This window comes from Notechis scutatus, chromosome 4, assembly GCF_049901735.1.
Source record: "Notechis scutatus isolate UNSWTSFEM ecotype Mainland chromosome 4, rNotScu1.2, whole genome shotgun sequence".
NCBI lineage: Eukaryota > Metazoa > Chordata > Lepidosauria > Squamata > Elapidae > Notechis > Notechis scutatus.
In genome coordinates, this window is record NC_142012.1 from 9,762,171 (window position 1) to 9,789,425 (window position 27,255).

At 41.4% G+C, this 27,255-nt stretch overlaps 1 protein-coding gene across 5 annotated transcripts in view; it reads left to right on the forward strand.

Moving 5' to 3' along the window:
- The window catches only part of SEPTIN11 (septin 11), a 139,651-nt gene that overhangs the window by 109,798 nt on the left and 2,598 nt on the right, over positions 1-27,255 (forward strand). Inside the window, exons 8-11 of one of the 5 annotated variants that reach the window (XM_087962744.1) lie at positions 1,868-2,000; positions 6,292-6,479; positions 22,080-22,144; positions 23,723-24,177. In XM_087962744.1, the coding sequence (XP_087818870.1) occupies positions 1,868-2,000; positions 6,292-6,479; positions 22,080-22,104 (346 nt within the window). In that variant the 3' untranslated portion in view covers positions 22,105-22,144; positions 23,723-24,177. Of the gene's footprint in view, positions 1-1,867; positions 2,001-6,291; positions 9,615-15,008; positions 16,833-22,079; positions 22,145-23,722; positions 24,178-27,255 lie in introns of those variants that run through there. The other 4 variants (XM_087962743.1, XM_087962746.1, XM_087962745.1 and 1 more) reach the window with 4 other exon arrangements.

Here is a 27,255-nt window from a genome sequence, read left to right on the forward strand (position 1 = left end):
TGTCTCATGTTTCTTCAATCATTCAGATAATTGGGTATCTTCAGATACAAATTCCTTATTCCCTTTAAGATTTATGCCCCAGGACTGGAATTCAAATTATTCCAAATTAAAATAGGAAGGAGCGCTTTTTAACAGCTACTGTACTTATTTAGAAGAATCAGTCTGAAGGTATCCATTAATGAAACTAGTTAGGCAAATGGCAACTGGGTAAGGCAGTGGTGGCTAACCTTTTTGGGCTCACATGCCGAAAATTGTGTGCTCACGTGCCAGCACCCAGAAGGCGATGTGCCCTGCCCCCCCTGCGCATGCGCACGCAACACACACACCCCGTACCTTCTTACCTGCACTGTATGCACACACCTCCCAGCTGATTTTTGGGCCGTTGGAGGCCTTTTTCAGCCTCCCTGAGGCTCAAGAGAAGCCTCTGCAGTTTTGCGAGGCCGAAAAATGGGCCTTCCGAAAATACCAGAAGTGCCCGTTTTCAGCCTCCAGAGGGCCTCTGGAGTCCAGAGGAGTCTGTTTTTGCCCTCTCAGGGGCTCGAGGGAAGCCTCTGCAGCCTTTGGAGGCCAAAAAATGGGCCCATTTCGGCACTTCCAATATTTCTGGAAGGCCCATTGCATGCGCAGTGCAGGTAAGTTTGGCTGGGGCTCATGTGCCCGCATAAATGGTTCTACGTGCCGCCTGTTCACCATCACAGAATAAGGTGAAGATAAAAGATAGAAATTCACATGTATTATTTTTCTTTAATTTTTATTTTTATTTAATTCATCCTCCTCCCTTCCTCTCCCCCAGGTTTTTAAGGAAGCGGTTAGAATCGCCCAAGACTGTTTTTATTTGAATTAAAAACAAGTTGATTTGGCTTCTAAATGGCATGCTGAGAGATGCCTTCCAGCAAAGAGAACAAGGCCAGGACAAAACTTTATTTAAAAAAAAATACAATTCATATATTAACTAATTTATTATTTTTCCCTTCCTGTCACATTAACAATCACTGTGACTTTTGGCGGAATTTATGAAGGCACCCACGCAGATTGTAGGTTTATTGAAATAAATCAAGGTGATAAATTAGAGGTTTAAATTCTCTGTGCTGCTGATTTAGTATCATGTAAGCTAATTTGGTGTAGTAGTTAAGACACCAGGCTAAAAACTGGGATGCAGTGAGTTCTAGTCCCGCCTTAGGCATGAAACCCAGCTGGGCGACTTTGGGCCAATCACCAGGAGACTGTGAGTTCTAGTCCCGCCTTAGACGTGAAACCCAACTGGGTGACTGAGCCAGTCTGTCTGTCTGTCTCTCTCTCAGCCCAACCTACCTCACAGGGTTGTTTTTGTTTTAAAAAATCTTTTAAAAAATTGATTATGGGTAGAGTTCAGCTTATGACCAGTTGCTTGGCAACTATTTGAAACTTCTGAGAGACCTACTTGAGCGGGGAGGTGTTCTTATAATCTGAATTTGAAGTTGCAGCGGTCAGTGCCCTTCCCCCCATGGTCACACGTTGGGCGCTCAATGCCTACAGCAAATCATTGGTTCGCTTAATGCTGTAAAATTGGGTGGGTCATGTGAGGCCAACCTGCTTTTAGATAAATCATCACGAGGCTCCATTACGGTTGTAGTTTGAAGACTACTTATATGCTTCAATCTTTTTTTCCCCATGACTATCTCAAACAGAGAACAAGAGGCTTTGCTGTGTTCCCCTTCTGTTCCTAGAAATTTTATTTATTTATAATTTATCACTTGAGAGTCTTTCATAAGAATCCCTCCTGGTGTTAAAGGTTGACTTCTTTTTTTCCCCCTTCTCTTCCTTACTTCTTTCTTCCCTCTCATCACTTCCAACCGTTCTCTTTGGGGGTTGTTGTGTTGGAAACCAGCCTGCAAGAAACCTACGAAGCCAAGAGAAATGAATTTCTGGGTGAACTACAGAAGAAAGAGGAAGAAATGAGGCAGATGTTTGTCATGAGAGTGAAGGAGAAAGAAGCGGAGCTGAAGGAAGCAGAAAAGGATGTAAGTAGAACCCAGGTTGTTAGAGAAGAAAAAGGGAACGAAGGCCAGGTTTTAGGTGGTTGATGATTCTCAATCAACTGGCCTTCAGTCCCCCCCCCTTTTTTTTGCTCTCCAACACAGGTGGAGGTGGGGGGGGGTACCTACTGTTGAAAATTTTCCTAAAACAGATAGATCCAAAGAGAAGAACAGCATCAGTTGTGGTTTTGACCTACATTTCAACATCTACATTCTTTGGGCCTTTTGGATAAACCAGTATCCAGAAGAGCAGCTCTTGTTAGATGCAATGGAGAAAGGTCAGGCATGACACAGAGTGAAGTAAGCTGAAAATAATACCTTATTGATCAGGCAAACCTGGATCACATCTATTTATAGTTCTTCAGTTACATGGTGCTCAAAACGTTATATATTCTGTTGCCCTCTGACCTTGAAGAGGGCAGAAGAATATTTGCCTTATATTCTAGAATGTTAGAATAGAATAGAGCTGGGAGGGACCTTGGAGGTCTTCTAGTCCGGCCCCTGCTCAAGCAGGAGAAGCTATACTATTTCAGATAGGTGACTGTCTCTAGACTCTTCTTAAAAGCCTCCTGGGATGGAGCACCCACGACTTCTGGAGGTGAGCTGTTCCACTGGTTAATTGTCCTCCCTGTTAGGAAGTTTCTGCTTAATTCCAGGCTGCTTCTCTCTTCAGCAATTCAGTGGTTTGAATCCCTGGCCCCATGTAACGGAGTGAGCTCCCGTTACTTGTCCCAGCTTCTGCCAACCTAGCAGTTCGAAAGCATGTAAAGATGCAAGTAGAAAAATAGGGACCACTTTGGTGGGAAGAAGGAAAGAAGTGTTCTGTGCGCCTTATCGGCGTTTAGTCATGCCGGCCACATGACCATGGAGACGCCTTCAGACAGCACTGGTTCTTCGGCTTTGTAACGGAGATGAGCACTGCCCCCTAGAGCTAGAAACGATTAGCACATATGTGCAAGGGGAATCTTTATCCTTACACACACACACTATATAGAGATTGAAAAAAGACCTGAAAGCATGAATAGAAGAGATGATTCCACCAGAATGTCAATTATTTGGAAGCCTGCATTCACAAACAGAAAAATCTCCACACCACAAGCCAGGCAAACACCTGGGCACAAACAGATCCCCCCTGATACCTCCAGCTCAAACACACCCCAACCAGGCACCCAGATGAAACCTAGCTTCCTAATAAATGATAGCCGTCCATTTACTCGGAGCCAAGCCGCACGAAAAGCCTCCAATACAGGAACACAATGTTGCTAGCCAACCAAGACAAAAAAAGCCACAAAACAGACAAAAGATATTAGAAACACCAATCAAGCAGAACACAGCAAACTCCAAGACCAATAAACACAGACCAAGACTCCCAACCAATCAGGATGAAGAAAAAACCATTCTGGCACAGCAATAGGCTGCCCCAAATTTAAAACAGAAACGGCTGTGAAAGTCTGACTCTCAGACGAACACAATACAGAAGCCTGATGATGGCAGATGAGATTCTGCCGAAACGTTGCTACAACTTTAAAAGCACAACTATAATGACGTGGGAAAATACCCGAACAAAGCTGAATACCATACATACATACATACATACATACATACATACATACATACATACATACATATTTATATTCTTTATATAATATATAAAACCTTAGCATGGCTAATACAGGTAGTGGTTATAAGTCCCAGTGCTATTGCTAGTCCTTGACTTATAACCGCTTGTGACCATTCAAAGTTACAAGGGCACTGAAAAAGTGACATGACCATTTTTAACAGCTGCAGAGGTTCACTCAACAGCTGTGGCAAGAAAGGTTGTAAATGAGGCAAAGCTCCCTTAACAACCACCTCGCTTAGTAACATAAATGTTGGGCTCAGTTGTGGTTGTAAGTCAAGGACTATCTGTATATATTGACTGACTTCCCACCTGAGGTCCTGAATTTCCCAGTACAAGCCACTACGGCCCTCTCTCCCCTACTCCAATTTTCCATTATTACCATATTTTTCTCACTGTAAGACACATTTCCCCCCACCCAAAAAAAAAGTGGGTGGAAACATCTGTGCGTCTTATAGAGTGAATGTTGCTGAAGCCCTGCCCACCCTTCGGCCTCTGCCTCCCAGCGATTTGTCTCCTTGCAGCAAACAGCGAACAACCCGGTCAGCTTCAGCATAGCCTGATTTAGCATGAGCAGCTGATTGGCGGTTGGATCGGCCTCCCGGAATACCGCCGATCAGCTGTTCCAGACTGCAGGGATTGCCGCCGCCCATTGCTGCCACCGCCTGTCACCACCTCTGTGTGCCCCATTTTCGTCCTCTGCGTCAGTGATCCCCAACCTTTTTTATGCCGCGGCCCGGTACCGGCATCAGCTGGGCGCTGTGGCCCGGTACCAGCATCAGGTGGGCGCCGCCATCTTTTTGATGAAAAAGTGCTTCCGTGACCTCACCGAAGCACTTTTTCATCAAAAAGATGGCGGCGCAGCGCTCGTGAGCTTTTCCGGTAGAAATGGCTTTCTACCCGGAAAAGCTCATCGAGCGATGCGCCGCCATCTTTTTGATGAAAAAGGCTTCCGTGAGCTTTCTACCCGGAAAAGCTCACTGGAAGCACTTTTTCGTCAAAAAAAGATGGCGGCGCCCAGCAACCAGCGGCCCGGTAGGAGTTGTTCCGCGGACCGGTACCGGTCCGTGGACCGGTGGTTGGGGACCCCTGCTCTGCGTGTCCCATTTTTGGTCGCCGCACATCCCATTTCCAGCCCACCTACTGCCACGTGGCAGCAGCGATCAGCGGCGATCCCCTCTCCCTGGAACCGGGCCAAAAATGGGACGCGCGGAGGCCGAAAATGGGGCACATGGAGGCAGCAAAGGCAGCGGCAGCAATGGGCAGTGGTGATCCCCGCATCCTGGAACAGCTGATTGGCGGTATTCCAGGAAGCCGATTCAACTGCCAATCAGTTGCTCATGCTAAATCAGGCTGTGCTGAAGGTGACCAGGCTGTTTGCTGCAAAGGAGGCAATTGCTGGGAGGCAGAGGCAGATTTTTTTTTTCTTCTTGTTTTCCTCCCCCAAAGGCTAGGTGCATCTTATGGTCTGTAGCAGGGGCCTCCAAACTCTGTAAAGGACCTTGGAATACTCACCTCTAATGATCTAAGTGCTAGAGCCCACTGCAACTACATAGCCAAAAAGGCATTAAGAGTTGTTAACCTAATCCTACGTAGCTTTTTCTCTGGTAATATCACACTACTAACCAGAGCATACAAAACATTTGCTAGACCAATACTTGAATACAGCTCATCAGTCTGGAACCCACATTATGTATCTGATATTAACACAGTTGAGAAGTCCAGAAATATTTCACAAGAAGAGTTCTCTACTCCTCTACTCGTTGTAGAATACCTTATGCCACCAGACTTGAAATTCTAGACCTAGAAAAACCTTCGGTCCGATCTAAGTATAGCATATAAATTCATACGTTGCAATGTCCTACCTGTCAATGAATACTTCAGCTTCAACCATAACAATACAAGAGCACACAATAGATACAAACTCAAGGTTAACCGCACCAAACTTGATTGCAGGAAATACGACTTCAGCAACAGAGTGATCAATGTCTGGAATACTCTACCTGACTCTGTGGTTTCTTCCCCAAACCCCAAAAACTTTAACCTTAGACTGTCTACTATTGACCTCACCCCTTTCCTAAGAGGTCTGTAGGGGGCATGCATAAGCGCACCAACGTGCCTACCGTCCCTGTCCTATTGTTTCTTGTTATTTTTCTTATATGTATCCATTTCATGTATTCATAACTATGTTTATACTTATACCTATTATCTTGTAAGCGATTGACAAAATAAAATAAAATAATAAAATAAAATAAATAAAATAAAATAAATAAAATAATATAATAAAATAAAATAAATAAAATAAAATAAAATAAAATAAAATAAAATAATAAAATAAATAAAATAAAATAAAATAAAATAAAATAAAATAATAAATAAAATAATAAAATAAAATAATAAAATAAAATAAAATAAAATAATAATAAAATAATAAAATAAAATAAAATAAAATAATAAAGCTAAACTTTAAGACTTGTGGATTTCAACTCCCAGAATTCTCCAGCCATAGCTGAATTCTGGGAGTTGAAGTCCACAAGTCTTAAAGTTGCCAAATTTGGAGACCTCTTAGTCTGGAGCATCTTATAGTGCAAAAATATGGTGTTTCCTTTATCCGGTGACTGTCTACCTTCTCTCTTTTGCCTTTTGCCCTCTGAGCAGCTTCATGAGAAGTTTGACCATCTAAAGCGGACTCACCAAGACGAGAAGAAGAAGGTAGAAGACAAGAAGAGGGAACTTGAGGAGGAGCTGAACAACTTCCAAAAAAAGAAAGCAGCGGCTCAACTATTACAATCACAGGGTCAGCAGGCCGGCTCTCAACCCACCAAGAAAGACAAGGACAAGAAAAAGTAAGCCGTTGTCCACGGTTGAGCTCAATGGGCTTCTGTTCCAGTGTGCTATCTTCTGTTGCATGTCTGTATTTGCTTCTTCCCATTATCAGACTGGAAACTGGGCTCCCCAACTTCTAAAACCCAGACTGAATTTTTTTTTTTTTTTGAAACACTATTTTTCCAAGAGAAAAGAGGGACGGGGATGGGAGGGCATAGGGCTTTGACTTTATTTTTTTATGTATACCTGAAATATTTTTTGACTTATTTTTTTTTTTCCCGACGAGATGGGGAAGCAGAGACCAAAAGCCAAGCCACGAAATTGGCTTTCAATATACTGTACTAACAGGTTTTTGATAACTGACACAACCCCCGTGAGCTGTTCAGTTCTCGCTGTCTTCTCTGGTATAAAGTTCTTAAAAAGTGTTTGCTAATTGTGCAGAACCCAAAGCAGGAGAGGTTGGTGCAGGTGTGACATCATCTTGGGTGTGGCAACAAGGGTGAAAGGTCTGGTTTTGGACCTTCTTGGATTAGAACTACCCAGGTTTTACTTTACCAACAGTTAAGGTAGAGAAAATTAATAGCTGGAGAGGGAAGGAAGGAAGGTGTGAACCTGTGGTCCAATCTCTTAATTTTATCTAATTAAGGATTTTCTTGTGCCAAAGACCTGAAAGAGCAAGGAACACTATTTGTAATATCTCTGCCTACATTCCAAACTCTCTGTAGGATGTTAACTAAATAATGAAGCACAACTTTAGGAAGCAGCACAACATTAATTAATCCTGTTAGATGCTCGTTGTTTTGGCGGGGTGGAATGTAATTTGAGACCATGGTGAAGCGAGAAGGATCCAGGTATTTGCTGTGGAAGTGGAACAAAATTTGGTAAGCAGAATCAGTGTGCCATACGTAGAACATGGGTGGATCTCCAAGGTTGTAAAATTGAGTGTACAAGGTTCATTATGCCTTTCTCTGGAATAGAAGCCTATTTGAGACCTTCAAGAAGAGATTGGACTGCCATTTGTCAGAAATGGTGTAGGATCTCCCGCTTAGGCGAGGGGAGGGTTGGACTAGATGACCTACAAGGTCCCTTCCAACTCTGATTTTCTGTTATCTGTTATCTGAAGCACTGATGCGAGGTTAGCTTTAACGGAAGATGGAGTAAAGCATAACTGACCTGGTTTTGCACAGATAACAGGACATTCCCTCTGCATTTTCAGTTATTTTTCTCCTCCTGGTGGCCAGCTCAGCTTCATTTAGATTCTTCATACAGCCTTCTCCACATTTTAGATCAATGGTTTCTCAACCTTGGCAACTTGAAGCGGTGTGGACTTCAACTCCCAGAATTCCTCCGCCAGCATGCGGAATTTGGGGAGCTGAACTTTACTCATCTTCAATTTGCCAAGATTGAAAAAACGCCGATTTAGCTCTATGGATCAACTCTCAGAATTCTTCGCCATGAACAGGTTGGCTAGGAAATTCTGAGAATTATTGTCAAGGCATAATAATATTCCATGGAGGCATAATCAGAGTGGTTGAAAAATCAACAATTTTGTGCAGTGGACATTGGGCAACCTAACTTGTCCCTAACAATGTGCTTTTTAAGACACTTTCCTCTTTACATTGGCACTCCTGAAAGTCACAAAAGAACTGGGGGGGGGGAGGGAATTGCCAATCGTAAATCAATCCTAATCATGTTTTGAATTGATTAATGGTTTTGAAGGGCGAGAGCATTCAGTAATGTATAAATAGCTCCAATAAAGAAATATGTATGTAACTGTACATAGGACCTTTATAAAGTGTGGCTATAGGCATGACTTGAAGGAGCAATCTAATGTTCTTGAAATGTCATCGGAAAGAAGATATTTCCTTTGCCGCAAGTGGCTTTTCTGGGTTGAGAAGGCCTGGTTAGTTAACAACCTATAGCTGAGTTTGCCAACCAGGGCTTCTTTGCCTTCCGGGCCAATGTTGGGGTTCATGGGTGCCCACAGCATGGTAAAGGAAGCCAAAATGGCAAGCATAACTTTGCAAGCAAAGCTCGAGCTTCTTTGTAGATTTTCACCTGAAAAGCAGACAGGGCATTGAACATTGATAGTTGTGGTTGCCATCTTGACTTTATGTCCCTGTGGATATTCATTCCTCTTCGTAGCCAGAGGAAGCAGCAGTGAGGGTGATAAAATATTTGAATCAGAACACTCTTAGCTGCCTAGTTTCCAACTTACGTTAGTCAACCGAAAAGCATTTTCGTATCCATTCCATTCTTTTTCTCTCAAAAGTCTCAAACGTGGGTTACGTTTTCTTCCTATCATAAGTAGAATGTTATTAGGTGCTATCTTAAGATCTAGAAATTTTCCTAGGACAATTATAAATGTATGTGGCTAGATAACATTTTTTTTTTTAAAAAAAGTATAATACTTCTTTGTATGGATCTATAAAGGGAGTCAGAATTGTTTTGCCAAATATTTTTGAAGTACAAAGGAAGCTACTAATTTGTGACATTTCTATTAAAATGTAAATTCCCTCCAAGGTAATATAATACTTCCTCCATTTGTTGATTTAGATTCCCTGGAAGGTTATCCTCCAAGGAAAGTGTATGGTATTTAACAAGACATGATGCTTTGTTTTTGCTGCGGCAGACCTCTCTCTGCTATTAGGAGCCTTCAAAATTGCAAACTGTACAAGGAGCAAAACGAAATTTGTATTGATAGCATCTGTGACCAGCTCTGCTTTTCTAAGGAGCAGCAGTGAATGTGTAGACGTGAACATTAACCATTTTTAAATGAAGGATTCTATTTTTTATAACGGCTGCACGTCCATGGTCGTGTGCAAACGTACACACTCAAGCAGTGTGCAAAATGTGTGTGAAGTTCTACCTTTGTAGATTATGATTGTGTTCAAATGAAGGATTCTTTGCTGGCACTGTTTCTCAAGGAAGAAGCTGTGCATATGTATGCATGTACACATACAGCAGTGTGCAAAGCCTTTTGAATTTCCACACTGCTGCTATGGACCTAATAGGGCTGGGGCACTTCCAGTGAGGTCAGAATAATCGATATAAACATTATCTCTGATTCACATCGATTATGTTTTTGGTTGATGTATTTATGGGGAAATCCCAGGTTCAGTCCTATTTGCAAATAAAGAACTTAATGCAGGAGATTGTTTCAGCCTGAAAATTACTGCCAGAATATTGCATGATTGCAGTCTACACTCAGATGTGTCATGTTTGCCACTTCCCAGCCATTGTGAGCAACATCTATGGTGGGTGACAATTTCTTTCATTTTCCGCACATCTGGAGAATGATGTCAAGGAAACGCCAGTAGCTCATTTCAGCTTGGATCCTTTTAGTCTTCTTCTCAATGCCATCTCTCTCTTTTTCCCCCTATTGCTAACTGTGTGCATACAATCCATTCAGAAACTCTTGTTTGCAGAACCCACTGAAACAAATGGAAGGGCATGAGAAAGCTCTAACATCCATCCCGTTCACTGAGATTTAATGAAGGAGAATCACTTGAAAGGTTAAAATTTGAGGTCTTGAAAGAATTTTAGCATTCCAGCAGCGCTCCGGTCTTTAAAATTGGAGGATTTGCACCACCCTGGATATTGTTTTCTAGGATTTGTGGAGTCATTGTAGCTCTTCACTAAGACTTTAAGCATGGAAGTTTGACTCCTTGTGGCTTCATACTTACATTCTTGGTAATATTATGAAAGTGGTTTCCACCTACCTTCTTGTAATACATTATTTTGACTTCTCGTTCTGACCAACTTCCCTGAAGTTCTATAACTCTCTCTCATCTAAGGACAAACCAGGCTGAAGTTTATAAGGGTCAAATATTCTGTAAGCTCAGAGCCACCTCCCTACAATTATATCTCATCTTCCAGAGCTGAAAACAGCCAGTGAAATATTGCCGTGGTTCCTTCATAACTCAGATCAAGCTAAGTGTTCCATAACTTGTTTTCTGTACCAAGACTGTTATTAGAGATCAAAGCAGCCACTTTTCTTCCCTTATAATTTCCCACATCTCACTAGCTGACACGGTCCTGGTGATCCTGGATGTTGAAGTTCATTGACACACGTGACACCCTACAACGGCGTCTTTTCAAATAGCGCCATCTCTTTTTCAAAAGAAAAATAATTTGCTTTGATCCAAGTCTAGATCTGGATTCCTACTTCCTTGTTTGACTGCGCACTGAAAACACATCATTGTTTTGTGTCGTTGTGAAGGACTCTTTCAAGGCTCAATCCGGTTTGCAAATAAAAGATAAAAAATAATATTTTGAGCTTGAAACTCTTAACTTAGCATTTTTTTAACTGCCATGAATCATGAAGAGCAGGGGTCTCCAAACTTGGCAACTTTAAGACTTGTGGACTTCAGCTCCCAGAATTCCCCAGCCAGCACAGCTGGCTGGGGAATTCTGGGAGCTGAAGTCCACAAGTCTTAAAGTTGCCAAGTTTGGAGACCTCTGATGAAGAGGATTCTCTTGGGGGAATGCAAATACTGTCTTAAAGAGAACATCTATATAAATTAATTATGCACCCATGCGCTGTTCCTATTCTTATAGGCTCTAGCTTTTCAAACAATTTGGTTCTTTCATCGAGAAAAGTATTTTAAAACCTGGGTTTGGAAAGAACTTCTGAATATAATTCTGGCACTTCCACATGGAGCTGCATTTTTAAAAGCCATCTCAAACAAATCCCACAATAGGAAAATACAAAGAAACAGTTCTACCCAGGGACAGTCCTGTCCAACAACTAGGAAGAGGAGGCTACCAGAGCAGATAATTTTATTATTACCCCGTTGTGAGTTTTTTTCCTGCAACAATATGAGGTATGATTTTTAAAAATAAAATGGAAGTCTTATAGACTTCTTGCAAGTCTATTAAAAACCCTAATTGCAGGTACAATTTCTTTTATATTCATGGAGTTCCCCCATGTGGTTATAATCTCACATTGCAGTTTACAAATGGAAAGAGCAGAGCAGTTCACACATACAACGTGATTTGTGTTGGCCACATTCAACACATTTAAAAATTTTTTCTGTGCTGATATAATCATCCCGCTAAGCAGCAATTTGAAACATCTTCTTTACATGGGCATCTAAACAGGCATCATTGTTAGGTCAGGCGCAGAATGGCAGGTAGCTGCACCTAACTCAGATTTCCACAGTTCATGGGTAAAATAGGACTAGTATTTGATTTTAGCTATTTATAACAGGCTTGTGGACCACAAGAGGGGGTGCGATGACTCAGTGGTTAAAGAGCCCGAGTTTGAGTGCCGCACAACAGGGTGAGTTCCCGTTCCCTTCTAGCTCCTGCCAACCTAGCAGTTCAAAAGTGTGCAAATGGGACAAATAGGTACCAATTTGTTGGGAAGGTAACAGTGTTCCATTCATGTTGATGGAAATTCTCAGTCATCCAGGTCATGGTTGTCCCAAAGCTTCTTCAACAGCTTCTGAATGGATGAGAAGCAAAATATCTTCAAAGAAAATCCAGAAAATCCAGTTGCCTCTTTAAAAAAAAGACACTTTTGGAACAGTGTTCCATGCACTTTTGGTGTATAGCCATGCTGGCCATATGACCATGGACAATATCTTTGGACCATGCTGGTTCCCTTGACCAGGAAACAGAGACAAGCATTGTGCCCAAGAGTCAGAAACAACTGGACAGGAAAACCTTCACTTTTTGTGCAACACAGAATCTTTATGGTGTATCCCTCATGCAAGGATCGGTGTTGTTGGTGTCAAGAAACACGTTCTACTTCGGCATAAGGGACTAAAGTGCCAGAGGCAAGGTGCTAACAAAGTATTCTTTTTATCATCCCAGGTGGATTGCTTGCTGATTCCTACAAAAAAATTCCTTCTGGCAAGCTACCTTTTCCAAAAAAGAAACTGGTATTCCATATCAGAGGCTGATGAATACCTTTCATCCTATTTACCATAGGATGCTTTCTTTAAGCAGGAAAGTGAAGAAAGATTTGCTTGTGGCAGCCTAGTCTGGAGTTCTCCTGAAAGTTTTTGTTTCCTTTTAAAGAACTGCTCCAATTTCCTTAGATAAGAATTGAAGCTTGAAGCTTTCTTGGTGACTAAATTACGGTGGCATGGCTGCAGTGTGACTTAAATCCATCAGCTAAGACTAACTTCACGTCTAAGTCCAATAGGTTACAGTGCAAATTGGGCAGCTGAAATCTTTATGCAGCATTATCCAAAACAAAGCAGCGTAGAGCACAGGAACAGAATTATTTGTTGTTAAAATGGAGTTGTGTAATAGTTTTCAAAGCTGAAGCAGACTTTGTTGTTCTGGTGTAAGACTATGCTTAGAACTTCCCCAGTTCAATCTCCCAAGTTAAAAGCATGTTAGAGAAAGACGTTTTGCTAATAACACTGATGGATAATATTCTGGTTTAAATTGTGTAATCAATCATATTAGAAATATAAATAATTTGCAGCTATAGTAAAACTCTTTGTGCATGATGGAAACATACCACGAGAAACAGAGTAGATAGAGTCAGATCTAGAATATGGAGGGAAATATCTTATTTGCAATATATCGTATGTGTGAAATTTCAATAAATACGACTCATCAAATGCTGTTGGCAGTCAAACGGTTTTCAGCGGTTACAGGTTTTAGAAAGGAAACCTTGCAAATTTGGCTTTTTGACTTCATTGATTTGGACTGGAATTCAACTGTCATGTGAAATCTAGGAAAGAATAAAGATTCCTGCTTGTGAAGTTCTGAGGTTCTTTGGGGGGGTTAAACCAGAAGAAGAGATATTTTGGGTTAATTCCCAATCTGGATCATAAATCAGATTTAAAATTCTGTTTGGCGACTCGTAAACCAGGGAATTATTTCACCTGAAATCATTTTCTCCCTTCGATAGTGAATTATAAACAAAGAAAGTTCCAAGCTGGTCCAATAGCGGGAAAATATTTTTAATACTTCCAACTACTCCAGGCAAGGGGAATGACATTTTTATTTCATGAAAAAGCAGCATTTAAGAGACACATACATTCAGAAATAAGCCACTTTACATTTTCCCCCTTGCATCATAGAATAGATGTCATTATTTCAAAAATTCATTTCTGTCCCATCATGAATCATTGATTTAATAGGAACAGGCCACTGGTTTTACTAGAAACTACACCCAGGCATAAAAAAATATCAGGAAGAGGGGAATTTTTTTTTTCTAGATTAGATTTTCTAGATTTTTCTAGTACTTCCTGTGCAAGGAGGTTTTTTTCCTCCTATAGAGCATTGAATTTTTGTTACAACCCTGGAAAAATTGTATTTTCTAGCTACTGTAAAAGAGATTGACAAGCTCTTGCAATATATATTGTTGTTTAGCTCTGATTTAAAATACAGCCGCTTTTGTTTAACTCAGGGAATAATGTAGCATGTTCAATTCAAAGTATAACTAAAAATTATTTCCACCACATCCAGTGGCTGAGTTCTCCAGTGTTATCTAATCTATTTTGCTCAGGTGCCTTTGATCCAAAATACAGAGTATTGCCCAGATGTACCTATTTGCCTATTAACTGATTAATGCTTTCTAAATTCCAGTTTAAAGTCCAGGGTCTGCGTGGACTTACATTATCTGTCACAGCTTTTGCATTCTTGCAAAAGAGGGAATCCCCATGTAGGTGTGTTGATATGTCCAAAGTTGTATTCAACAAATACAACTTATAGTCATACTAGGATACAGCAACTGCAAAATACATTTTGCGTGGTAGGGAGCAGCTCAAGTTAAATTGCTCCCTGGAGCACAGTTGGGAAAAATTTCTGTCTGAGAATTTTTAGAGGGACCCAGGAAGCCGCCTTAAACTAACCTAGTTTGGACATCATACTGCACTTTGTTTTAAGTGCAAGCGGTTGAAAATAATCTCAGCCATAAACATTTTGATTTTCAAGCTGCACCAAGTTCCTTTGCGCAGTCAGTTTAAAAACAAAGCCAAGCTCCTGATGGTTTAGTCAAGCAGAGGTCTCCAAACTTGGCGACTTTTAAGACTTGGCAACTTTAAGCTATTCTGGCTGAGGAATTCTGGGAGTTGAAGTCCACAAGTCTTAAAGTTGCCAAGTTTGGGGACCCCTGGTTTAGTGCATTGTGAACAATCAAGCAGTTAGATAAGACTGCGGATGCATTTGGCTCTTATCTGGTGTTGGAAGCGTCTGTTTTTCCGAGTTTTAACCATGCAAGGATCAATCATTATCAGTCAATCAAAACAACTCTGCTTTTGGACTTTCTCATTTCTCAGAGAAAGTGCTAATCCGTAAGCAGCTGGGAAATCTGGGTTGTGGTTTCGTATCTTTTGCACTAGATTTTTCCTGCCATCAAGACAAGCACGGGGAGGAGGGAGCGATGTGTGGTTTTGCTTCCTTTTTATTTTACCTTCCGTAATAATTCCTTTGCCTGGGTCTCCGCTATGAAGCGAGAAACCAATGTCAACGCTTCCTTTTTCCCCCCACCAGATGTTCCCCCTCCCTTTATTTCCCCCCCTCCTTTTGAGTTGCTATTTTTTCTAACATTTCCATTTTCGTGTTTGTTTTTTAATTTGCAGTTCAAGCTTCACATAAAGGCTGCCAAGTCAAAGGAGGTTCCTGCATTCCCCTGCTCTTGCAGTCATGTGTTTCGGCCATCTTATATCTATTCCTCTTAAACACAAATCCTTCTGGTTAGTGTTAGTATTAAGAAGGCGGGGAGGGGTGTGTGTGAAGTGAGAGCCTTGTCCTTCCTTCTCCTTCTTCCTCTTCTCTTCTCCTCTTCCTCCTCTCCTCCTTCTTCCTCTTCCCTTATTCTCTTCTTCCTCCTCTTCTTCTCCCCTTCTTTCTTCTCCTTCCTCCTCTTCTTCCTCCTCCTCTTCTTCTCCTTCTTTCTCTTCCCCTCATTCTCCTCTTCTTTTTCTCCCCTTCTTTTTTCTCCTTCTTCCTCTTCCTTCCTCCTCTTCTTCCTCTTCCTCCTCCTCTTCTCCTTCTTTCTCTTCCCCTCATTCTCCTCCTCTTCTTTTTCTCCCCTTCTTTTTTCTCCTTCTTCCTCTTCCTTCCTCCTCTTCTTCCTCTTCCTCCTCCTCTTCTCCTTCTTTCTCTTCCCCTCATTCTCCTCCTCTTCTTTTTCTCCCCTTCTTTTTTCTCCTTCTCCTCCTTTTTCTTCTCCTCCTCCTTCTTTCTCTTCCCTTATTATCTTCCTCCTCTTCTTCTTCTCCCCTTCTTTTCTTCTCCTTCTTCCTCTTCGTCCTCCTCCTCCTCCTCTTCTCCTTCTTTCTCTTCCCCTCATTCTCCTCTTCTTTTTCTCCCCTTCTTTTCTTCTCCTTCCTCTTCCTTCCTCCTCTTCTTCCTCCTCCTCCTCCTCTTCTCCTTCTTTCTCTTCCCCTCATTCTCCTTCTCTTCTTTTTCTCCCCTTCTTTTTTTCTCCTTCTCCTCCTCTTCTCCTTCCTCCTCCTCCTCGTCCTCCTCTTCTTCTTCCTCTTCTTCTCCCTTCCTTCCTCCCTCCCTCCTCCAAAGGCCAGCAATGATGATGTTCTTTAAAACAGGTGAAGGGATTAAGACCAAAGAGTTCGTGAATTGGGTTTAGGGCTGTCAGCAGGGAGGGAGTCAAAAAATCAAGAGAATCACCACAACGGTCCATTCAAAGTCCCTGTCTTTGGTTTATTTTTACGTCCATCACAATTCTCATAAAGAGCGGACAGGGCTTCAGTCAATGGTTGTGATCACCATGTTGATGTTGTTTGGACATACAGGGAGTCCTCGACTTACGACCACCATGGAACCACCCAAAAATTTCTGTTGCCAAGTAAGATAGTTGTTAAGTGAGTTTTGCCCCCTTTTTCCAACCTTTCGTGCCACCGTGGTTAAGTGAATTACTGCAGTTGATAAGTTAGTAACCCGGTTGTTAAGTGAATCTGGATTTCCCCATTGACATTGCTTGTCAGAAGGTCGCAAAATGGGATCCTGTGACCTTGGGGCACAGCCACGGTCGTAAGTGTGAACCAGTCACCAAGCATCTGAATTTTGATCAGGTGATCGTGGGGATGCTGCCATGGTCGTAACTTTTTCAGTGCCGTTGTAGCTTTGAACGGTCACTAAATGAACTGTTGTAAGTTGAGGAGTACCTATACATCCATGGGAGACTTCCCTGTTGAATGAAACATGGTGGCTGATGAATATTCTTTAATGGTAGACGTGGCCCCTTTCTTTCTTGCAACAGCCTATTGAGGAGCCGGGAGAACCAAAACCGAGTCCTTGACTATCCTAATATTTTAACGGAAAGTGACAAATTAATCTGGGACTCCCATTGAAGTCGATGGGATTGTCTTCTGAATTCACCTATGAAGGATCGCATGAGCCTTAATTTTTTTAAAATTCCCATTAAAACCACTTGTATTTTACCAATTTGATTGTGCCTTGATTTTCTTCAGGATCAAAAAGGTGTTCTCTTTTAGGGTTTTAGACACGTACTCTCCTTCTGTGGCTTCAGTTTGTCATACATTTTTCTCAATAAGGATCGTATTTTTAGAAAGCCATCCTCGTTGTTATATTTGCCCTGGCTTTTTGTACCCCCCAAAAAAACCCTTCTATCTGTTTTTTCTAAACCTAGCATCAATGAAAATAATTCCAGTCTTTGAATAAACTATGAATTATGTCCTTCCAAAAGCCTCCAAGATATTGCAAAGATCTAGCATGGAAGGATTGCCGATTTTCTCTAGAACTCTCCAGGATAATTTCAATTACAAATACATATTTTTTTTTGCCTCTCTGGAAAAAAATACAATCAGGCTAAACTCAGTTGGGTTGCCAAGTCTCATTCTGTCGTTGAGGAATCCCAAAATCAGAGTGCAAACGCCTTGTAAGAAAACCATCCTTATGTCCTACAGCAGTGTGGCAGAAAAACTTAGGCAGACCAATTCTTGGGAGTGTCGCCGGTACATTCATTTTGGTTGTCACAAGTCTCCTTGAGATCCAACCTTAAGGTTCCAGGCTCAGATCTTTGAATAGTGACTCCATTCATGAGTCAGTGAAACCATCAAAGATCAGTACGTATCTCTGATTTTGCTTAGGGTTTGTAGTGGGATTTTCAGCAAGGAACAAAGCATATTTCTTCCTTCTGATTCTCACCAAGAAGACTTGCATGCTTGTAAACATTTCAAGGACCATCAGCCTGGAGGTATACCCCCTCCCCCCAAAACAAATCCATGAAGGAATTCGTTTGTACTAATCCCAACTTGTGATCACCAAATGCCCAGTGAGGAACAATAAGGACTTTTAAATCTTACATGAAAGCTATGCCCTTGTGTTCTGCTTTCATAAAGTCCTATCCAAGCCAGTGCTTCTTCTAGGAAGAACTGTGAGGTGATAGAAAAACTAGGAACTTATTGCATGCTATTTTCTGATTTGCATGGCTTTCCACTGGTATAATATTTTTTTAATTTCCCTGGGTGCTATTAATGGGCCTCCTGCTTCTTAACCCAACAGGTTGGTTTTTGTTTTTCTGTAACCCAAAACCTCTGGGGAGGTCATAAAACTAACAAATGCAACCTATATCCAATGCAGAGTTGCAATATTTTTTTTTTATTGACGATTGATTCCATTTTGGTTTCTTCATCTAAGGCAGTATTTCCAACCTGAGCCATTTTAAGATGTGTGGACTTCAATTCCCAGAATGCTGGGTGAGGTATTCTGGGAGTTGAAGTCCACAAGGTCTTAAAATGGCTAGTTGGAAAACACTGACCTAAGGGAACAATAGGGCATCAAATAACTTCCTTGCAAAAAACTCTGGAATTCTAAATTTTCCAAAATCAAAGAGTGTCTGAAGGAATTAACTAACTGCCTATTCTGAAAAAGAGAAACACAATCAGTAGGGATCAAACTTAATGGGATAATGGATATTAGTGCTATGTCTGGCCACCTGACTTTAAGACAATAGCACTATGTACCCTTAATGAATGTCAAAGGAAGTGTTTCATACAATTTTTTTAAAAAAAATCTTGTCAATTCTAGTAAGTATGCAGAAACCTTTTCCAACTGCTATCCTCTAATTAAAGGACATATCAAACTTTCTGGTACAACAACCTGCTGAAATGATAAATGACCCCATGAACAAAATAGATGATGACTTCCTTGTGGTTAATATTGGTAGAAAATGCACTTTTAATACTTTTTTTTTTAAACTACAGCCAATAAAATGGTAGAACAGTACATTATAAAACAGAACTCATTTGCTGAAATTTTTAAAGGTCCCAGTTATATTCAAAACAATTTCTAATAAGGATAAGCTTGCCTGCTGTTGCATAAATCCTAAAATCTGGATTTCATGTTTGTGACGCTGTCTACTGTATGTGAGAATCTTGTCCATTTCAATTGTTTTGAGCCACAAAATAAATTACCCCTCAATCCAAGCAAGTGACAACACTTCACTGTTGCTTGGACTCTTTAAAGGAGACATTTAAACTTTCTGAAAAATAAGTAGACATGCAAGCATAAGAAAGAGCATTTCAAAATAATGTTCTGTAACATTTAAATGATGCAATGTTACTGGGAGTTTGCAGAATCTTTATGCCACTATTAAGAAAGGGGGGCAAGTAGAAAGAAGTTTTGTAAGCTTAGTACAGGGATCCCCAAACTTGGCAACTTTAAGGCTTGTGGACTTCAACTCCCAGAATTCTCCAGCCAGCAGCTGGCTGGAGAATTCTGGGAGTTGAAGTCTACAAGTCTTAAAGTTGCCAAGTTGGAGACCTCTGACTTAGTAATACTCAAAAGTGTGAATTTGCCTGCCACAGTTTGGGAATATTTTCTCCAGTGAGTTGAAATGACACCTGTCACAATCCATAGATAACATTAGTGAAATGGATGCTGGATATGAATTCTTGGAATTGTCCCAACTAGCTAGACAGCATTAGGTTGATTAAGGGTGATCTAAATTTTCTGGTTTCCTGTAACTTCAGACAATGATGGGAATCTTGGTTTGGCAGATGGACATCTTGGCATACTGATTAAAACTGCATTTTTCCAAGGGGTCTTGAGAAAAAAACAAAGCTGTGAGTACTGAGCCAGGTGAAAACCTGTGAAAACTTTCAGTGTAGACTTCAGATGAGGAAAGAAGGAAGCTCTTTTGCCAAGATGCTTTTTTACTTTCATCATTGTTAAATGGCGAGTGCCAGCAGAGTTGAATGTACAAATAAAACATATCTTCTGTTTTTAAGTTCTGCAAAGATTGAAGTGTTGAATATTTTCCTTTCTGATATATTCCAAGAGGTGACTTTTGTTTAGCTCCTTGGCTTCTGAATCTTTGTTTTCAGCTGATGTCCTACCAACTTTGTCTCGGCATCTGAGTGGTCTCCTATTTCTTGCTTTTTAAAACCACTTTTTGAATATATACCAGTCCGCTGAGTCTTTTTGCATTCCATTGCTTCTCCTTTCCAACAGCTGAGGTGGATTTTAAGGTTTCCTTGCTCTTGGCTAATGCAAAAACTAACCCATGATAGAGCTTGATCTTTCTTCAACTAAACATGTTTTTTTTGGGGGGGAGGAATAACAGACTAAGCATGGAATTGAGCTATCACAAAACATAAACAGATAGAGTGTGTTTCTCAAAATTGGTCACTAAGCTGTATGGATTCCCACTCCCAGAATTCCCCAGCCAAGCTGGCTAACTGGCTAGTTGGATGATTGTGGGAATTGAAGCCCATACAGCTTAAAGTAGCCAAGGTTGAGGAACACCAGGCTAGAGAGTGAAACTGCTAAAAAGCTTTTACGATGAACAGTTGCAGGAACTGGGCCTGGCTAGTCTAGTGAAGAGAAGGACCAGGGGAGACATGATAGCGGTCTTCCAATATTTGAGGGGCTGCCACAGAGAGGAGGTGGTCAAGCTATTTTCCAAAGTCCCTGAAGGCCAGACAACAGATGGACGCTGATCAAGAAGAGATTCAACCTGGAAATAAGGAGACATTTTCTGACATTGAGAACAATCAATCCATGGAACAGAAGTTGCCTTTGGAAGTTGTGGGAACTTCATCACTGGAGGCTTTCAAGAAGAGACTGGACCATCTGTCAGAAATGGTGTAGGGTCTTCCGCTTGGGCGGGGTGGGGGTTGGACTAGATGACCTACAAGGTCCCTTCCAACTCTGTTAATCTATATCTATCTATCTCTGCTGGTAGACCTTAACTTTTCCCAGACTTGAAAACCGGAGCCAGTTTCCTAACCATGCCCTGTTCAACGCCTTTTGTGCAATTTTCTGGCGCTTGAGTGCTTTGTTATGGTGTGTTTCTGCGAGCCGTGTCTGTCTGTGTCCTATTTTTCATTGGCTTCCGTGCCTGATGAATTTGTTCTTCTCCTGCTTAGTTTTGTGGAACTTGTGTAACACCCCAGTGCACATGCACACTGGTTGGGGGACTTGTAGACAACCAACCGATGGTTAAAGATGTACTTTTTGCCTGTGTGGGAAACTTAACGGGCCAGCCAGACTTCCATGATACCCTTCTAAGCAGTCCGGGGAATGTGTTCAATGAGTTAAAAATTAGCAGGAGGGTGATGAAAATGGTGTCCTCACTTAGTGGAGAGAACCCCACCAGCATAAAGGCCCTGACCCTCTCTCCAATGGAAATTGGGGTGGAAAAACAATTAGGTTAGTCTATAAAAAAGAGGGGCTCACTGGCTAAGACGCTGAGCTTGTCGATCAGAAAGGTCGGCAGTTTGGCGGTTCGAATCCCTAGCGTCGCGTAATGGAGTGAGCTCCCGTTACTTGTCCCAGCTTCTGCCAACCTAGCAGTTCGAAAGCATGTAAAAAAAATGCAAGTAGAGAAATAGGGGCCACTTTGGTGGGAAGGTAACAGTGTTCCGTGCGCCTTCGGCGTTTAGTTATGCCGGCCACATGACCATGGAGACGTTTTCGGACAGCACTGGCTCTTCGGCTTTGTAACGGAGATGAGCACCGCCCCCTAGAGCTGGAAACGACTAGCACATATGTGCGAGGGGAACCTTCACCTTATAAACAAGCAGACCTCTCCCACCACTTACTTAACCGTCATTAAGTAAGGAAATGACTGCTAAGTATCAACCCTCAACCAAAGTGTCAGGATATTGAATGTAGTAGCTAGAGCAGTAAAGTATACAACAGGCCAGAGCACCACAGTTATACAGGTCGTCCTCGACTTACATTTCTGTTGTTAAGTGAGACATTGGCTAAGTGAGTTTTGCCCTGTTTTACGACTTCCCTTGCCCCATTTGTTAAGTGAATCACTGCGGTTCTTAAATGAATAACACAGTTGTTAAGTGAATCTGGCCTCCCCATTGGAAAAGAATTTGCTTGTCAGAAGGTTGCAAAAGCGTCATAAATATGAACCAGTTGCCAAGCGTCTGAATTTTGATTTCCATTTGTGTAAGAGGCAGGCATGTGCACGAAACCATCCACTCTTCCCCCCACCACTGGTGCCAGTCCACAGAACCAGAAAGGTTGGGGACGGCTGCAGGAAGTGATACAAAATGGGAGGCCGTGTCTCTTATTTTTAACCCTTTGCTGATTAGGGATAACAACGAGGATCTTGTCCTGCTTTATGGCACTCTCTGGGCTATGTGTAGTTCGTTGAACTGCTGCACTTGCTTTTTCCTTTCTGCATCTACCTATGCCTTTCTTCACAGTAACCCTTGGCTGTGCACAGAATAATGTCCGTCCACCACTTTTGGGATGTGCTTTCACTCTGCATGTAAGTACAGTTCGAGAAGATAAAGTTTGTCTGTTTTTGGAGGTAGCTTACAGGCATAAATTCGAAATATGTCTTTTGGCCAAGAGAAACGAGCATGTCTAACTGGAACATAAAACACACCGAGTCCGCTCCAGGAGCTGATCAGATTTCAGCCCCTTTGAGACCAAAGGCACAGCTCAGTCACAGGAAAAAAAAAACTCCCGTAGATTTCAGTGGGAAATTAAAAATAACAAATAACAAACCAAATTCATAGAGTAGCAAATAGATCTGGTCTACTTCGTTCCCCATTACCTATGCTTACCCTGGAAAATTCCACGCACCATAAAGATAGGTTTCAATAAGCAACCCTTGAAACACATTGCTACGTATTTTAATACTAACTAGGTTATTGGATACTGACAGAATTAGGGGAGGGGTGTATTAGTGTGTGTATGTGTAAATAAAAGGTGGGGGGAGAGATTCAGACATTCACCCTACTATTTTAAGGGTTAATCTCATATTAGTATTTCAAGTGCCAGAATATAGAAATCAAATTTCAGATATTTCATGCTTGTTCTATACTGAAGCTAATCTTTTAAAAAAATCAGGGCTGATTTCATTCATGCACAGCAATGGGAGATAGTTCACTACAAGTTGATGGTTTATTGCATAAACTAGTTATATTTATACAACATGACTAAACCCAACCAAAACTAATCTTCATCATGGCTTCCTGTGCTATGAGAATCCAGCCAAATGCTACGTTTAGTTTAGTTTAGTTTAATGTCATTGCACGTCATACAACAAAATCAAACACCATCTTCTGTGCATATCATGACCAAGAAAAGAAACACAAATATACATCCTTCACACTCCACATTGAAAACCCCTGATATTGCTTTAATATTGCACTATGCAGCAGAATTCAACAGAGCTACTGCCCTGGGATAAAAGCTGTTTTTCAGCCTATTTGTCCTTGTTTTTATTATTCTGTACCATCTGCCAGATGGTAATAGTTCAAAAAAAGGGGGTGTCCTGGATGAGATGGATCTTTGAGAATGTTTTGAACTTTCTTAAGACAGCAGGAGTTATAAAGCTCTTCCAAAGAGGGGAGAGGGCAACCCATGATCCTCTGGGCAATGATGTCAACCCTCTGGAGTGCTTTCCTATCTGCCACTGTGCAATTAGCAAACTATACAGAGGTGCAGTATGTTAAGATGCTCCCTCTGGTGCAGCAGTAGAAGGTCACCAGCAGTTTTTCATGCAGTTGTTGTTTCCTGAGAAGTCTCAGATAGTATAATCTCTGCTGGGCCCTTTTGACCAGGGCTGCAATGTAAGCACCCCAGGTCAGGTCCTCTTTTAGGGTAACACCCAGAAACTTAAAACTGGCCACTTGTTCCACACTCTTTCAAGAAAAAGCTTGAAGAGAATATAGTGGTGCTTAAAGTGAATACTTCATAGCAAGATCAATTTGGGTTTGCAAACCTGAGAGATATGATTGATAACTCATGAAATTGGGGAAAAAATTAAGCGCTAGAATCTGTTCTTCGGTAGGACTTAGTGGAATCTCAATTGCTTCTTTCTTCTGGGTTTCTTTAGATCACCAACACCATACAATAACTCCTCCAGAGTTGGTTGTCTGTTGTATGTGACCATGCTGTGGGATGAACTACAGGTTGTCCTCTACTTACGACCACAACTGAACCCAAAATTTCTGTTCCTAAGTGAGACCTATGTGATGTGAATTTTTGCCCCATTTTACAACTTTTCTGGCCATAGCTATTAAAGGAATCGCACTGGTTGTTAAGCTAGTAACATGGTTGTTAAGTGAATCTGGCTTCCCCATTGGCTTTGCTTGTCAGAAGTTCGCAAAAGGGGATCACATGACCCCGGGACATAGCAACGGTCATAAATAGGAGTCAGTTGCCAAGCGTCTGAACTTGGATTACACTACCACAGGGATGCTGCAAGGGTTGTAAGTGTGAAAAACAGTCCTAAGTCATTTTTTTCAGTGCGCTGTAACGTTGACCGGTCAATAAATGAACCGTTGTAAATCAAGGGCTGCCTGTATACACCGGAAATACAGGAAAATGAAGATGGAATCCAATCATGGTATGTTTAAAATACATGGTTTGATAGTGAGATTGTATATGCCCACTGCACAGCTGGATCATATGCCAGCAGGGGTGGTGAATGATGACCCTTTTATGACTTGTGGACTTCAATTTCCAGAATTCCTGAGCCAAACTGGCTCAGAAATTCTGGGAGTTGAAGTCCACAAGTCTTAAAGGGACCATCATTCAGTACCTCTGATCTAAAACTACCTTAGCATTTCCCTCAATATAGAATATAGGCTTTACTTCAGTGGTGGGTTTCAGATATCTTTACCATCGTTTCTGTGGGCGTAGCTTGGTGGGCGTGCTTTGCACCCACCAAACGTGCGCTTTGCACAGGGTTGCCATCTGGCCGTTTTTCCGGCCAAATTCGAGAAATCTGGCTGTATTTCTATCTGCTTGGCCGTGAAAAAAATGATGTCTCCGGCCAAATTTATTTGGCCGTACGAAAGTTGCTTGGCCGTGAAATTGGCCAGATCTCTCCTTCCCTCGCGCATGCACGTCACCATGAGCAAAAGGAGGACAAGCGCGTCCTCTGGCGCTCTCCTTCCCTCGCGCATGCGCGTCACCATGAGCAAAAGGAGGACAAGCGCGTCCTCTCAGTTCTCCGACACGCCCGCTTCCTCTCAACTCCCGTCACACACCCCTTCGGGACCTTGGTGCCCGGCCACGCCCCCTTCCCGCCTGTGACCCGAGCAGGGGCGGCTCCTCCATCAACACCACACCCATTCCTATTACGGCTCGTTCCAACGCCACGCCCCTCGACTTCCCCACCCATCCCGAGCTCTCCTTCCCTCACGCATGCGCAAAAGGAGGACAAATAATTTGGCCGTATTTTGACTTGAGTTTGGCCGCAGAGCCAAACTGTGATCTGGCAACCCTGGCTTTGCACGCGCGCAGAGAGTTTGCTACTGACCTCCTGCAATCCTGCACTCTCCCTGTGTCTTCAACAGCTGATCGCCACACAAAGCAGCTAAGCTTGAAAACAAGGAAATAAAAGTCAGAATAGAGCCCAGGCTGATGGGCCCAGCAGATGATCATCAGAGCTCACAGACAGTCCTTGAAGTTACCGGTTCGGCCAAACTGGGCCAAACCGGTAGAATACCACCACTGCTCTTCTTCCTTAGTCCTATGTCTAATTTCTCCTGTCCTCCTAAAAGGCCCTGAAATGCTATTTACACTTCAGTCCCATGGATTCTAAACTGTGACACCCAGATATGGGTTCCAAAAAGGACAATTACCAGGACAGAAAACAAACTAAGAGTAATTAGGTAGGTAGGAGATAGAAGTGTCTTCAAAATATTTTTTATTATTATTTTTTATATACAACAATTCCATTCCATTTCAACCGTGTGTCGATTAGGTACATATTTCACGTGCTTACAGTTTGTAATTAATATTATTCTTATCAATATAACTATAAAAATAATCTCATTTTCATATAAGTAATATCCAATGTATCTGTTTTACAATCTTCTCTTATTACTTTATATATACATCTAATCCATTTTAATTTGTTTTATTTTCTATCCATTGGTAAAATAAACCCCGTACCAAAATGTCTTCAAAATATTGAAGTTGAAATAGTACAAATCTGTACTTACGTAGGATATGATCTCCGCAGTGAACCAACTGAACAAGAAATACTAATTGTGGGCTACTAAGCATTGCCACTTTAGCGGGATCCTGTCAGATGGCATCAAAATTTATCCTGATTTAATGAATTCATAAGCAAATAGACAAATCAGATGTGGTGTCCTTAGGCACAACTTCCAAGAGGAGAAAAAAAAATGAGCGTAGAGATGATGAAACATCTTCCTGGAATTCCTTAGCTTCAAGGGCTAATTGTTTGAATGAAGTGGGCACAACACATCCAAAATAGGATACATTATCTTCAAATTTCCAGAATTCTTTGTAGTAGACAGTCTTGAACAAGGGGTTCTGGGATTTGAAGTACCTTCAACATGGACCAGATGGCTTCAGTGGGGCTGAAAATCTTCGATCCAAGTCCTTTCTCCTGATTGGTTAGAGATCTGCTAGTAAATACTAGATTTTGCAAACATTGGTATACTTGTGAGCTTGTGTTGTTTCTGAACATGTGAATTGTATGTGTAACTTATCATTCTTTGGAGTTGTATTGTTTTTCCTACCTAGAACTTTGCCTCAAAAAATGGAATCAAAATCACAGCTATATTTACAGTCTATCTATAACTGTCTAGCTTGGAGCTTTGTACTGTATTTTTGATACTTATATGAAGGTTTATGTTTTTCCTCTCTCTCCCAGCCTATTGAAAAATAAAACTCTGAACAACAGTAGGAATATATTGCTTGTATACTTCTATTTTTTGTGGGTTTTTTTTTAAGTTTTACACAACAGCCTTAAAACTTTTTAGATCTAGCTTGTTTATTAACTTTCTATTTTGCAAATATCCTGTTTTTACCAGAATGAATTTGTAACTAATTTACTGTGGTTAATATATGTTATGCATCTGTCCATTAGACTTTTGTTACCAGTGTTAAAAAAATCTTATTTTTTCCCCCAAAATACACTAATGCTGGGAATTTTCTGCATTTGAAGAAGAGGGGCTTTTTGTATATGTTCTTAAATATCCATTTCCCAAGAGCCTGAATACCTAAAGTGGGAAGGAGAAAATACATGTAAAGGAGGGGGGGGGACCCCAACCAAGTAATTAACATTGTTTTGTGTGTATGTGCTTTCTTTTAAACAAAGGATGTTTTGATTTTTTGATGTATTATTCAGTATTTGTATGGGTTGGGAATGGGGAGGGAACCAGACAACAAAATAATTGATGGAGTTTACATTTATTTTTCCCATTTTTCTTTGAAAACACACACACACACGTTTTTGTTTCACTCTGTTTTTCCAATAGTTTACAGATTTCACATGTCATCTTGTGCTCCTTTGTTCAAGTAAGAGCATTCTGGCAAGGTTCAAACATCCTGCTTCATGTTTTCATGTGTTGGGCTTATATATTCAGGTCTAGTTCGGGCCCTGTG